The sequence below is a fragment of the Eumetopias jubatus genome, unplaced genomic scaffold (genome assembly GCF_037043125.1).
Source record: "Eumetopias jubatus isolate StellerSeaLion01/CBP00866 unplaced genomic scaffold, mEumJub1_p1.0 scaffold_14, whole genome shotgun sequence".
NCBI classification, from domain to species: Eukaryota; Metazoa; Chordata; class Mammalia; order Carnivora; family Otariidae; genus Eumetopias; species Eumetopias jubatus.
In genome coordinates this window covers 19046182-19059596 of record NW_028274820.1, presented here as the reverse complement: position 1 = coordinate 19059596, position 13415 = coordinate 19046182, and the positions used below count along the sequence as shown (strand labels likewise).

Here is a 13415-nt window from a genome sequence, read left to right as displayed (position 1 = left end):
GCGGAGAAAGGGCAACCCTCCTACACTGTTGGTGGGAATGCAAGCTGGAGCAGCCACTTTGGGAAACAGTATGGAGGTTCCTCAAAAAGTTGAAAATAGAGCTACCCTATGACCGAGCAATTGCACTACTGGGTATTTACTCAAAAGATACAAATGTAGTGATCTGAAGGGGCATGTGCACACCTATGTTTATAGCAGCAATGTTCACAATAGTCAAACTATGGAAAGAGCCTAGATGTCCATCGACAGATGAATGGGTAAAGAAGATGTGGTGTGTGTGTATACACATACACACACACACACACACACAAATGAAATATTATGCAGCCATCAAAAAAATGAAATCTTGTGATTTGCAATGACATGGATGGAACTAGAGGGTATTATGCTAAGCAAAATAAGTCAATCAGAGAAAGACAAGTATCATATCATCTCACTGATATGAGGAATTTGAGAAACAAGACAGAGGATCATAGGGGAAGGGAGGGAAAAATGAAACAAGACAAAACCAGAGAGGGAGACAAACCGTAAGAGACTCTTAATCTCAGGAAACAAAATGAGGGTTGCTGGAGTGGGGGGGTGGGGGTGGGAGGGATGGGGTGGCTGGGTGATGGACACTGGGGAGGGTATGTACTATGGTGAGCACTGTGAATTGTTTAAGACTGATGAGTCACAGACCTGTGCCCCTGAGACAAATAATACATTATATGTTAATTAAAAAAATAAAAAATAAAAATAAAAAACAAAAATAAGGTAAACAAAATGGGAAATAAACACAAAATAGGCTCAAAATCATGTAATCATGTCAATGTAAGTTAAAATCACAAGGAGAGGGTGCCTGGGTGGCTCAGTTGGTTGAGCGACTGCCTTTGGCTCAGATCATGATCCTGAGGTCCCGGGATCGAGTCCCGCATCGGGCTCCTTGCTCAGCAGGGAGTCTGCTTCTCCCTCTGACCCTCCCCCATCTCATGTGCGCTCTCTCTCTCTTGCTCTCTCAAATGAATAAAATCTTAAAAAAAAAAATCACAAGGAGATACCACTACAAATCTATTAGACTGCCTAAAATTAAAATGATTTACAATGCCACACATTGAAGGATGTAAAGCAAATGGGACTCTCATGTACTGGTAGTGAAAATGTACAACGTACAACCAGTTTGCAAAATAGTGTAGCAAATCTTAAGAAGTTAATCATAACACAGAAAACTCAGGAATTCCACTCAAGGTATTTATCCAAGTGCAATGAAAATAAATGTTCATAAGAGCTTTATTTACAACGGTCAAAAGATGAAAACCACCCAAATATGCATCAAAAGCAATGGATACACACAATGTGGTATATACATGCAGTGGAATACTACTCATCAAAGGAGTATATACTGTATGATTCCAAGTATATGGTATTCAAGAAAGAGCAAATGAAATCTCTAATAACCCAAAGTTTGCATTGGAAGAGGGAAGACTTAAAGAGGCACCAAACAACTTTTTGGGGTGATGAAAATGTTCTGCATCTTGACTGTGGTTGTGATTATACCGAGGTATACACATATCACATCCCATCATAGTGTACAGTTCAAATGGGTACATTTTACTGCATATAAGTCATATCTGAAAAAAGTTGATTTTTTATAAACAGATTTAAATCTGTTTCTTGATATTTCCCAAAAAAGACCACCCACCTCAATCTCAATCTAACTCTGGTGCTCACATTCTTCTTCCAGTTCTTCAAATCCATCCTTAGTCCAGCTCCACTTGGGAAGTAAGGGACTATGCTTAGAACACAACAGAAACGTACTTAAGAAAAAGAGAGGGAGGAGGAAGAGGGAGAAGTGGGTAGGAAAGATTGTAAGGAAGATGAGGAAAAATGGAAAAAGCGGGGGGTGTGGGGGAGAGACATGAAGAAAGAAACAATAAGGAGAAATGAAAGAAAGGAGATAATCTGATAAGATTATATGTGTGAACATATAGGTTCTAAAGACCATACCAATATAAAGTACTAGTATTACTATCCAGAGAAGTTTTTAAAAAGTGTGTGAAATCAAGAAAATGAGAGGACTGAAATGGTAATGAGATCCGGTATCTGTTTTTGTTGCAAATAGGAGAGTAGCAGGTCTCAACTTCAAAGGTTAGACAGAAATAGAGATATAATATCTAGTCACTACCTCTAGTTCCTCCTTTTCATCTGCATCTATTTGCAAAGAAAGCTTTTCCAAAAAGTTTGGAAGTTCCCAACTCACTTCCCTCTAATCTCCTTAGCTCAGATGAGATCACATGTCTAAACAAATTACAGGAAAGAAAGAAACTACAAAGGCCAATCATGATCTAAGCCCTGGAGTAAGGGCAGAGCCCCTTCCCTGAGCCCAGGGTTACTAAGATGAAAACTCAACAAATCTTGGACCCTGCCAGAAAGGAAGAAGAGGGGGAGAAAGGATTTGGGAAGACAATAACGTATATTACATCGACAGAGTATAGATCCATATGTTTTGGAAACCAAATTAAAATGTAAGAGTTGGCATCCTGTTTTGAAAAATAAAGATCCCATCCAATCGCTCTTTCCTAAAAGAGACAGACGAAAGAGGTGTTCAGGAATAGTTGCTGACAAATTCAGCATTTTCCTCAAGCAGCAGCTCTTGATAAACTTGAGAGGTTAAAAAACTGAATCTCCAGAGATGCAGACCATATAATTTAGATATGGAGATTTTTCAAAGCAGATGTTGCCAATCCTGTAAATGCTACAGAAAAATCTTTATTAATCTCCATGTACCATCTCATTCTGAGCATCACGCCTTCTTAATGTACCCACCAGAATAAATTAGCCATAAGATATATCCCTAGCTAACAAACCTGGCCATTTTGAGTTATATATGGTATTAACTAATTGGATTTTAGAGAATGGTTTGCCAGACAGAATATCAGGATTTTTTCCCCCAAAGTGGAATTATTTTAATATATCGATGTAGTAATTTTAGTGTTAAAATGTAAATAATATAAATCACCACCACTGACCACTGAACATATTCCTAGTTGTGATAATAAAATTATATTATCAGCATTATCTTCCATTTAGATATGGTAGAAAAGTATATTTGATTCACTGCAACAGATTTCAAGTCTATAACATAGAAATGAAAACAAATGAATAAAACTGCATCCTGTTTTACTGAACACATCTCTCAGAATATCATTCCTGTTGTTTACATGGTATTAAAATATTAAACTCTGGGGGCGCCTGGTTGGCTCAGTCTGTTAAGCATCTGCCTTTCCAGTGCCCCATCCTACATCTGGCTCCCTGCTCAGCGGGGCATCTGCTTCTCCCTCTCCCTCTGCTCTTCTCCCCCAGTCCTGTTCACTCTCTCTCTCTCAAATAAATAAAATCTTTGAAAAAATAAAATAAAATAAAATGCTAAACTCCATAAATATACCTACAATCATCAATTTACATCAAACACTTTTAGCCTATAGCTAAATTTAATTTACCACACCAAAGACTGATAAAAATGTCTCATGTAGTTCTAGGCTTTTTTATACATAAAGTAATGAAGTATAATGGCATTGAAAAGTAGAACATCCCACCTAAGTTCCCAAAAAAATCAGACTTAGAGATCCAAATGCAATTCACTAAGAAGTAGGCTAACACCATGTTTAAGGAAAAGTCAATAAAATAATCCAGTAAAAAGAAAAAAAAGGTCAATAACATAATAAGCCTGTACTTCTGAGGCACTCTTCATATCCATAATTTTAAAAACTTAACATTATTAATGATATAAATACTGGAATGGAAAAGAGGTTGAGAACTACTGGGCTAAGCATCCAAATAGGGAAAAAAAACAAACCCTTAGAACCAAGAAATAAAAAAATTTGATACATTACTAGTCTGAAGAGCCTTATACTAAATAAATCATTCTCAAATACTCATAAATGTTCCAGCAAGGGATGACAAATAGTAAGGTGCAATACAGAGCTTCCATAAGCATTAAATGACCATATGAAATAAAACATACACCTAGAAATACTACTGTAACTTTGAAATGTATGAAAATATTCTGAAGTTTACAAAAAGTAAGCTGTGGGCTCTTGGGTGGCTCAGTCGGTAAAAGTGCCTGCCTTTGGCTCAGGTCGTGATCCCCGGGTTCTCGAATCCAAGTCCCGCATCAGGCTCCCTGCTCAAGGGGAGCCTGCCTCTCCCTCTCCCTCTGCTGTTTCTTCCCACTCTTGCTCTATCTCTCCTTCTCTCAAATAAATAAATAAAATCTTAAAACAAAACAAAAAGTAAACTGCTTGTTTTGTCTGGATGTTATCCTGCTTTTTTGATACAATGTGACAAAAGATAAAACCAGTAAAATAGGATCATAAATGCTGTGTGGTTATCATCCGTTAAATATAAACTTTTGTAACATTAAATTTCATTAATTAAAAAGAGGGGTAGTGTATAATTTTAATATGCTTATCTCTATAACTGGCAAACCCATACCTAAGCATAAGTCCATTATTCTGAACATTTGGATTTGAGCAGGCATTACCCCCACCTGGTGGTAGCTGAATCCAGTCACATATGTAAGTAATTTGGAGACCATCTAAAGCAAACATACTTACTGAAAATGTTTATCATCACAGGTGATTACAATATAGGTTAAAAAATGCATATTGAACTCTCCACATTGAAGTTGTCACAGAAAAACCTCTGCATGTATTAAATGCATTTAAGAAATCACCTCGGGCCTAATTTAATATTGGAAATAGTTACATGGCGTATTTACAAATTTTCCTATCAGAAGAAAATTTTAGTAAGCTTGAAATAATAAAACTTTCTGAAATTTTCACCAACTACATCACCTTGTAGACATCTCAAAAAACATTAATCAGTTCAGTAAATTATCAGTCACCTACTACGTGGCAAAGATTATATAAATCATACTTCTCTCACCTGTGCATAAATCAGAAATGTTTGCCTGTAAGTACTGTTTTACTAGATTGAGAAAATATCAGTTACAAGAAGAACAGTAGTGGATGAAACAAACATACAGATAATCCTTTCCTTCTACATTAAATATTTCCCAAAATATTTCTCTGATAAATTTGGTTTACAGAATATTTTCTCATGATACATGGTACTAATGTATTGCAGCCTAGCAACAAAATTATAAAACTCAGAAAACAGGACATAAGTAATAAAAAATTTCTATTATATCCAACTGCTTAATTTTAACTTATGCTCGGTTATACTTGTTAAATCAATAAAGCTTTAATATAGAAATTACTAACAACAGTCAACCAATAATCACAACATAAAATATATTACATAAACACGTTATATCTTAAATGTCATTTTTTTTATCCTTTTTTTTCTTTTAAAGGACCCTGAGATCTACTAATGGCAGCAATGCCTTTTGTAAAGTAACTGAATGATGCTATAGAGTTTAAGGAAAAGAGTACAGCACTGGTGGTTAAGAGGTCAGGCTCTGCCATCAGATTTTTACAGATATACCAGGCATGTGACCTAGAGCCCACTAGAATAGAAGCTCTTACAAAAGGGAGAGGAACTCCTTCTATGTTTCACTGATATATCTGCAATATCAAGAATAGCACATGGCCCACATAGCAGGCATTAAATAAATATGGGCTGAATGAACAAATGAATTTATCTAAGTCTTATGGTGAGAAACTGAATGGAGCTTTTTTCTTATCTTTTCATGGAAAATGCAGATGAACCAAGATGAGAAAGCTGGAAAGAGAAGAGACTGGTTTCTCCCATGGATGATGAGAATAATAACAACAATAATAATAACATCACCATCGTCATTATCAGTTTTAAGCTTCATTTCAGATAAGGACATACCTTAAACTTCTCAAACACAAAAACTACATTTACTCATATTATACCAGGTTCCTACCAAGCTACAGGGCTTATGTGTACTGAAAGCTACCTATTTGCTAAATAAACTAAATGAATCATAAATCATGATTTTCATAAAAAGACTAGAGAGAAAAAAAAGACTAGAGAGTCCACAAGAAAGTATGGTCTGCTTATTTTTTTATGGAAAATTTTTTCTCCTCAAATCCCTACTTGTAGGATAAGTAAAAATTAATTAGGAACTAAAAATTTTTAAACTACCTAAAGTTATCATAAAACACAATATATATGATGTACATATATTATTTTAAAACTAAAAATCTTTGAAAATATAGACTAAAATGAATGAGAAGACATTATATTTCTGTTTAGAAAGCATCAATACTATAAAAAGATACAAAGTTTATCACATTAACATATAAATCTTAAGTATTTAAATGCTAACAAGTTTCTTCCAGCAAGTGGGATTAGCAGAAAATCATTCTAAAATTCAAGAGACCAAATGTATGACTAAAATTTAAGGAACACTCAAACTCCCAATTCATATCTGGAATATAACTGTACTCAGCACTGAGATATAATTTTAATTGGAAGCAGAAACCTAATCAATTTTACTGTGTCCTACACTTGGATAAAATAACATATAAACTAAGTAGAGACGGTCAACAACATGAAGCAATAAAAGAAATACTTAAAGAGTCAAGAGATTGGCAGTGACCAAGAGAGGTTCCCCATGACCCAAGACTTGTTCAGAACTCCAGGTAAAAGTAGGCACATTATTAATGTGAATATGTAAGCATCAGGCTTATCACAGTTTGCGCCAAGTATCTGAATCATACAACCAGCTTCCCTTGATCTAACTCAAATTCTACCAACAAATCTCTGATTACAAATTTGTTTTTCCATTTAATCCCTCCAGAGAGAAAATTAAATGTGTTCAGCCCAACGAACAGCACATATCTAACTGCAAATTAATGAACAATGTTTTGGATTATAAACCAGTATCTTGTGAACTTGGTTAATACGAAGGGAAAGATGAAGCATTAACATGGATTTGCAGAATCAAGAAAATTTCAGAAGGAGTTGTCGTCATTGGTTTGTGAGAGCTCCAGTCACCCCTACCTATACGTGAATTCCCTATCCCTATTTCTCCCCAAAAGCTGTGAAAAGAATGCCTATCAATGGGAGGAGGGGGTGAATCATGAATCATCTCTGCCTCAACTCAAGACTCACAAAAAGCTGGGCTGTGATCCCTCTATGGGTCATCCCTTTTTCACTCGTATTGCTGGTCTCTGATTTGTTGCTCATTCTTATTATGTATTTTTTCTTATTATGTATTTTTGTAAGTCAAATGAATGCCTTCTTTACAACAAGTCAGGCAATAAAATATCCATACACATTATTAATTCTCACTGTTGGCAAAATAAAGTTTCTAAGCCAGAAAAAGTGAGAAATAAACCCTGATTATGGTAACTTCACAAGGTAAATACTGGCTCTTGGTAGTCATGACTCGCAAAAACATCCAGTAAATTTTAAGATAATTAAAGATTCATCGTTTAAAAAAAACTTTCAAAAGTAAGGGTCTAATACAAATAAGGAGAAATAAAATGTAAGGAATCTAAATGAAATCACAAGTAGAGAGGAACTAGGTTCAAACTGAATTTCTCAACAACTCCAAGGCAACTAGTATACAAGAAAAGATTATCTACCTAAAATCAAAATAGTATAGATTTATGTCTTCCATGTTCTCTCTACATGTAAATACTAATGATGTAACGTATGGTGATTAACATAATTTGAAAAAATACATTTAAATATTCTAATCCAATAGTATCCAGCAGAATTTTAACATTTGATAACACTAAAGCAAAGAGTATACTAGATCCCTTACCAATGAGTATATGACGGATAGGTCAAGGTGTCTATATCATGGGTAGAATACCTCATAATGTTCCAAAGGAGAAAACAAATAACGTTGATTGTGGAAATGTAGCACTTTCTGGTTTCACCACTATAGCTTTGATTCAACGCAGAAAAAGTACAAATGCATTCCATGGAATGAGGAAACCTGGTATTCAACCTGATCTAGATACACTGATATTACAAAAACCTTTTCAACAGTTCTAATCTTAAGTAATTTCAGACACTAATTTAATTTGTAAGAAGGTCCCTTCCTCTGGCTCACAATGACAGCTTACCAAGCTGCTCAAAAAATTCTGAAAAGATATCAAGCTTATGAATCATGTAGAGACCCTGATTTGTTGGGCTAACAATTTTAAAAGGTAGTGGGTACTAAAAATACATTTTTAAGTACATTATCTTGCCGATGCTCAAAAAAATGTTATCAATTTTTAGTAAGGCCCAACTAAATTTTCGTCTAGTCTTGGGACTCTTAAAGAAAAGCATTAAATCAATGATACAATTTAATCCTGAAACCTACACTAAGTAGTTTTAAAAATCATTGCAGAATAGTCTGCCTGAAAAATTCCAAGTATGCCTGCGCTAATTCTGCTTATTCTCAATAAGACACTAGTACAATTTTAATTTTTATTTCCCTAATGCCTAACGATGTTGAGCACCTTACAGGCACAGCTGCCATCCATGTATCTTCTTTGGTGAAGTATCTGTACAAATCTTTTGCCTATTTTTTAATTGCGTTGTTCGTGTTCTTACCAAGGTTGTAGAGTGTTCTATATATTCTGGACACTAGTCCTTTAGCAAATATATACTTTGTGTGTATTTTCTTCCTGTTAATGGCTTGCCTTTTCATTCTTCTAATAGTACCATTCAAACAGAAGTTTTAAATTTTGATAAAATCTAATTTATCAGTTTTTCTGTGTGTGAACTGTGCTTTGAATGATATATCTATGAAATTATTTTCTAATTCAAAGTCACAGGGATGCCTGGGTGGCTCAGTCGTTAAGCGTCTGCCTTCAGCTCAGGTCATGATCCCAGGGTCCTGGGATTGAGCCCCACATCGGGCTCCCTGCTCAGCAGGAAGCCTGCTTCTCTCTCCCACTCCCCCTGCTTGTGTTCCCTCTCTCGCTGTGTGTCTGTCAAATAAATAAATAAAATCTTAAAAAGTCACAGAAATGTTCTCTTGTATTTCCTTCTAGATTTCCTATAATGTAGGTTTTATATTTAGGGCTATCATCCATTTTCAGTTAGCTTTTTTTTTTTTTTTTAAATATGAAGTGAGGTATGACTACAAATTCACTGTTTTGCATATGGCTATCCAATTGTGCCAGTACCATCTGTTGAAAAGACTACCTTTTCCCTGCTAAATTTGTCAAAAATCAGTTGTTCATATAAGTGTGGGTCTATTTCTGGACTCACTATTCTGTTCCATTGATATGTTTGTCTGTTTTTTTGTCTTGTTTACTGTAAGTTTTTGCAGTAAGTCTTCAAATCAGGTAGGGTTAATCTTCCAATTTTGTTCTCTTTAAAAAGCTTTGTCTATCTAGATATTTTGCATTTCCATATGAATTTTCAAATCAGTTGGTTAATTTCTAAATAAAAGTCTGTTGGGATTCAGATTATAACCATATTGAATTCATATAGATCAACTTAGGGAGAACGGACATCTTAACAACATTAAGTCTTCCATTTCACAGACAAGGTTTATTTATTAATTTATGTCTTCTTTCACGATTCAATGTTTTCTAGTTCTCAGTCTATATGTCTTATGAATCTTTTGTCAAATTCAACCTAAGTATTTCATATTTTTCATGCTATTATGATTGGTATTTTTGAATTTCAATTTCCAATTGCTTGTTAACAGTAGAGTATATGGAAATAAAACTAATTTTTGCATATTAATCTTGTATCCTGAAATCTTGCTAAACTCCTTTATTAGTTCAAACTTTTTGTAAACTCAGAACAGAGTACCACTATACATCTATTAGAATGGCTAAAATTAACAAGACTGATTATTACAAGTGTTAGCATGTAGAAGAAATAGAATTTTCTTATACTACTGGTAGGAATGTAAAATTTTACAACTACTTTGAAAAACACCTTGGCAATTTCTTAAAAAGTTAAACATACATCTACCATATGATCTAGCCATTCCATTCCTACGTATTTACCAAAGAGAAATGAAAGCATATATGTCCATACAAAGACTTGTATATGAATATTCATAGCAGCTTGATTTGTTATAGCCAAAAACTAGAAACAACCCAAATATCCATCAACAGGCTAATGGATAAACCAACTGTGGGATATCTAATAGATGGAATCCTACTCAGAAAAAAAAAGGAAGGAGCTATTGATACACACAACAACATGGATAAATCTCAAAATTAACTGACTGGAAGAAGCCACAAAAACACATACAAACTGTATGATTTCTAAAGTGCCAACTAAATCTACAGTGACAGAAAGAAGATCAGCAAATGCCTGAGGAAGGCTTGCCAAGTGGCAGAAGGAAAGTTTTGGGAGTGACAGTTATGTTCATTACCTTGATACTGGTGATGTTTCATGTCAAAACTTACCAAACTATACATTTTCAATATGTGCAGTTTATTGAAATGTCATTTAGACCTCAATTTAAGAAAAGGTACCAATAAAAATAATTGTCACCAGGTACCAGAATATACTTTTTATATTGGTATATAATTCAAATACCATAAAATTTAATAGTTTAAGTGCACAATTCAGCAGCTTTTCCATATATTGATGAGGTTGTGCAACAATCACCACTATTTAATTCCAGAACATTTTCATCATCCCAAAGAGAAACTGGTAGCCTTTAGCAGTCACTCTACATTCCCTCCAAAATATATATATAAATATACTTAATTTCTAGATGACAATGTATTTCGTCTGGTCTCTGCAATCCAACCATCAAGACCTTTCAAGTTTAAGAGATTATTTTAAGTTAATTTCAAGGGACTGGGTAAACACTACTACTCTTCATCATTTTATTCTTTCTAATGAGAATCAGAACCATACTGATATAGACACTGATTAATTTCAGAGATGTTCCAATCATAAAGTATCATTTTGTATATATAATTGTAATACTGATTCCCATGTTATTACTTTTATTAACATATTAATTCCAAAAGAAGAAACTTTATCTTCCTCTTGGCTTTTCCTTATTATCAATGCCAGCTTTGGCTAAGACTGAACCACAGCGATGAATGATGAAGAGATGATGTCTTTGCAAATTTTGAATGGTATATAATCTGCAAAGGTTTAAAAATTTAAGTTAATATAATCTATTTTGAGATAATTCCACCATGAACTATATTTTCTCAACTATTCATCATTTAATATTTTAAAAACTTTGGATAAAGTCAATGCCTCATTGGAAGGATAATGGGTTTATACTCTACACTGAACCAACTCAGAACATTATGATTGATACTTGTGTTTGTTTTTTTAAAAAGAAGATATCACCATTTGCATTACAGCATCTGTTTTTTCTAGAAAAAAATGACAGTCATAATCAAAATCTAGCAATTTTTTATTATGGGACAGTGTCAATGATGACAAATACACATAATAAACCTCGGAATAATTTGTGCCTGTTTTTAATGATTCTATTATCCTACAGATTATTTTTGGAGCAAAGAAATTAAATGTGATAAAGCAAAAAATAAAAGCTGATACTAGAATTTTTACACTCCTACATTTATCACATACTGTGAAAAAAAACAAGTGTTACTCACTGATTAAAAATTAACTTTTTAACAGACTCTTAACTATAGAGAACAAACTGATGATTACTAGAGGAGAGGTGAGAGGGATGGGTTAAATAGGTGATGGGGATTAAGGAGTGAGTTTAGCTGTGATGAGCACCCAGTGATGTATGGAAGTACTGAATCACTATATTATACACCTGAAACTAATATAACACTTTATGTTAACTAACTAGAACTTAAAAACTTAATTTTTTTTAATTTAAGTAAATAAATATTAATTTTTATATACTATATTCCAAGCATACTAAATCACAAGATATATTCCCAATGATGTGCCTAAGTAATGTATTTGAGCATTAAAAATTGATATTGAAGTATCATTTATGAAGGAGGCTATACTGCTTTAGTAAGAAATATGGAACAAGCATTACAACCTGACTATGTAATTCAAATATCAAAGATAGAAAAATTCAAAAATAACATGTAATGCATATCTTTCTGATATTATTTTCAAAGCATATCACCAAGAGTAAGTAGACTCTTGATACTTGAATTGGATATCATCAAAGACCTCTGAACCTACAAAGGTACAAAATCACTAAACACATCCACTTCAGAAGAATTACTGAGTACCCAAAGAAGAAAACCACAAGCCTCATTAAAATGCAGGTGTTAGTTCTATGTACACTCAGTAGCTATTCAAAATTTTGCCTGAAATATGAACTATATCATGGACCTTGCAGCTTGTTAATAGTCAAAACCATGAATGTTAAACCCTTGAATGTCAACAGTCTGTTTTAAACACTTGAAAGATGAATGAGCATATTAAGAAATGAATTCAATAAATATTCTAGGCATAATGTCAACATAGGATTTGTCACCTAAAAAAAATTTCTTCTACAGAAATGAAAATTAAGTTCACATGAAAACCCGTACACAAATGTTTACAGTGGCTCTATTCATAACCACCAAAAACTAGGAACAACATAAACTTCCTTCAATCCTTAAATCAATAAACTGTGGTAAAGCCACACAATGATATTCCACCAAACACCAAGTAACAAACAATGGTATAAATAAAAACTTGGATGAATCTCAAAGGTATTATGCTGAATACAAAAAGCAGCCTCAAAAGGTTACATACTTTATAATCCCATTTATGTGACATTCCCCAAAATATAAAACTAAACTGAACCAATCAATGGTTGCCAAAGTTAGGGGAGGAGGTGAGACTGTAAAGGGAGAACAGGAGGAAATTTTGGGGGTGATGAAACTTATTCTATATCATGACTGTCCTGGCGATTACATGAATCTATGCATGTGTTAAAATTCATAGGCGTGTACACCCAAAAAAACGGCCAATTCTACTGTATGAGAATTTTAAAAATAAACAGCATTTCTAAGAAATCAACTAATTTTATTCACCCATTTTGAAAAGTGTGACAATGTTGTATATGGCCAATTATTAAATACATTTGTTCAATAATATTTGTTACTGGTGATAACAAAAGCCAACAAATCAAGTGACTGAAAAATCTGTAAAACTCTACTAATTTTTTAATCAAAAGAGGACTTACCAAGTTCATTAAGACTCTGAGCAGCTTTTGTTATCTCTCTACTCCCCCCTTGCAGTTGTCCTTGGAGTCTCTTAGTGAGATATAAGATGCGAATTATTCTCCGAAGCAAATCACAGGCAACCTGTGTAAATATCACAATAAAATAAGTGTAATCAATCCATGAAGTTTCATTACTATTATGATGTGAATCTGTCCATTCTTTCCAGATGCTAACGACTCATTCATGTCTTTTTTGTGTTTTCTACCCATCAGAAACCTAAAAAATCACAAAGCCTGGAAAGCATCATTTTACAATAAACTCCAGTTTATCCCAAAAGAAGAGATTTGGGGATTGAAG

The 13415-nt window shown here is 33.8% G+C and overlaps 1 protein-coding gene across 1 annotated transcript in view; it reads right to left on the bottom strand.

Annotated features, from left to right (window-relative positions):
* The window catches only part of COG5 (component of oligomeric golgi complex 5), a 310052-nt gene that overhangs the window by 252771 nt on the left and 43866 nt on the right, over positions 1-13415 (bottom strand). The window contains exon 6 of the mRNA XM_088018413.1: positions 13079-13199. Within this exon, the coding sequence (XP_087874539.1) occupies positions 13079-13199 (121 nt within the window). The remainder of the gene's footprint in view (positions 1-13078; positions 13200-13415) is intronic.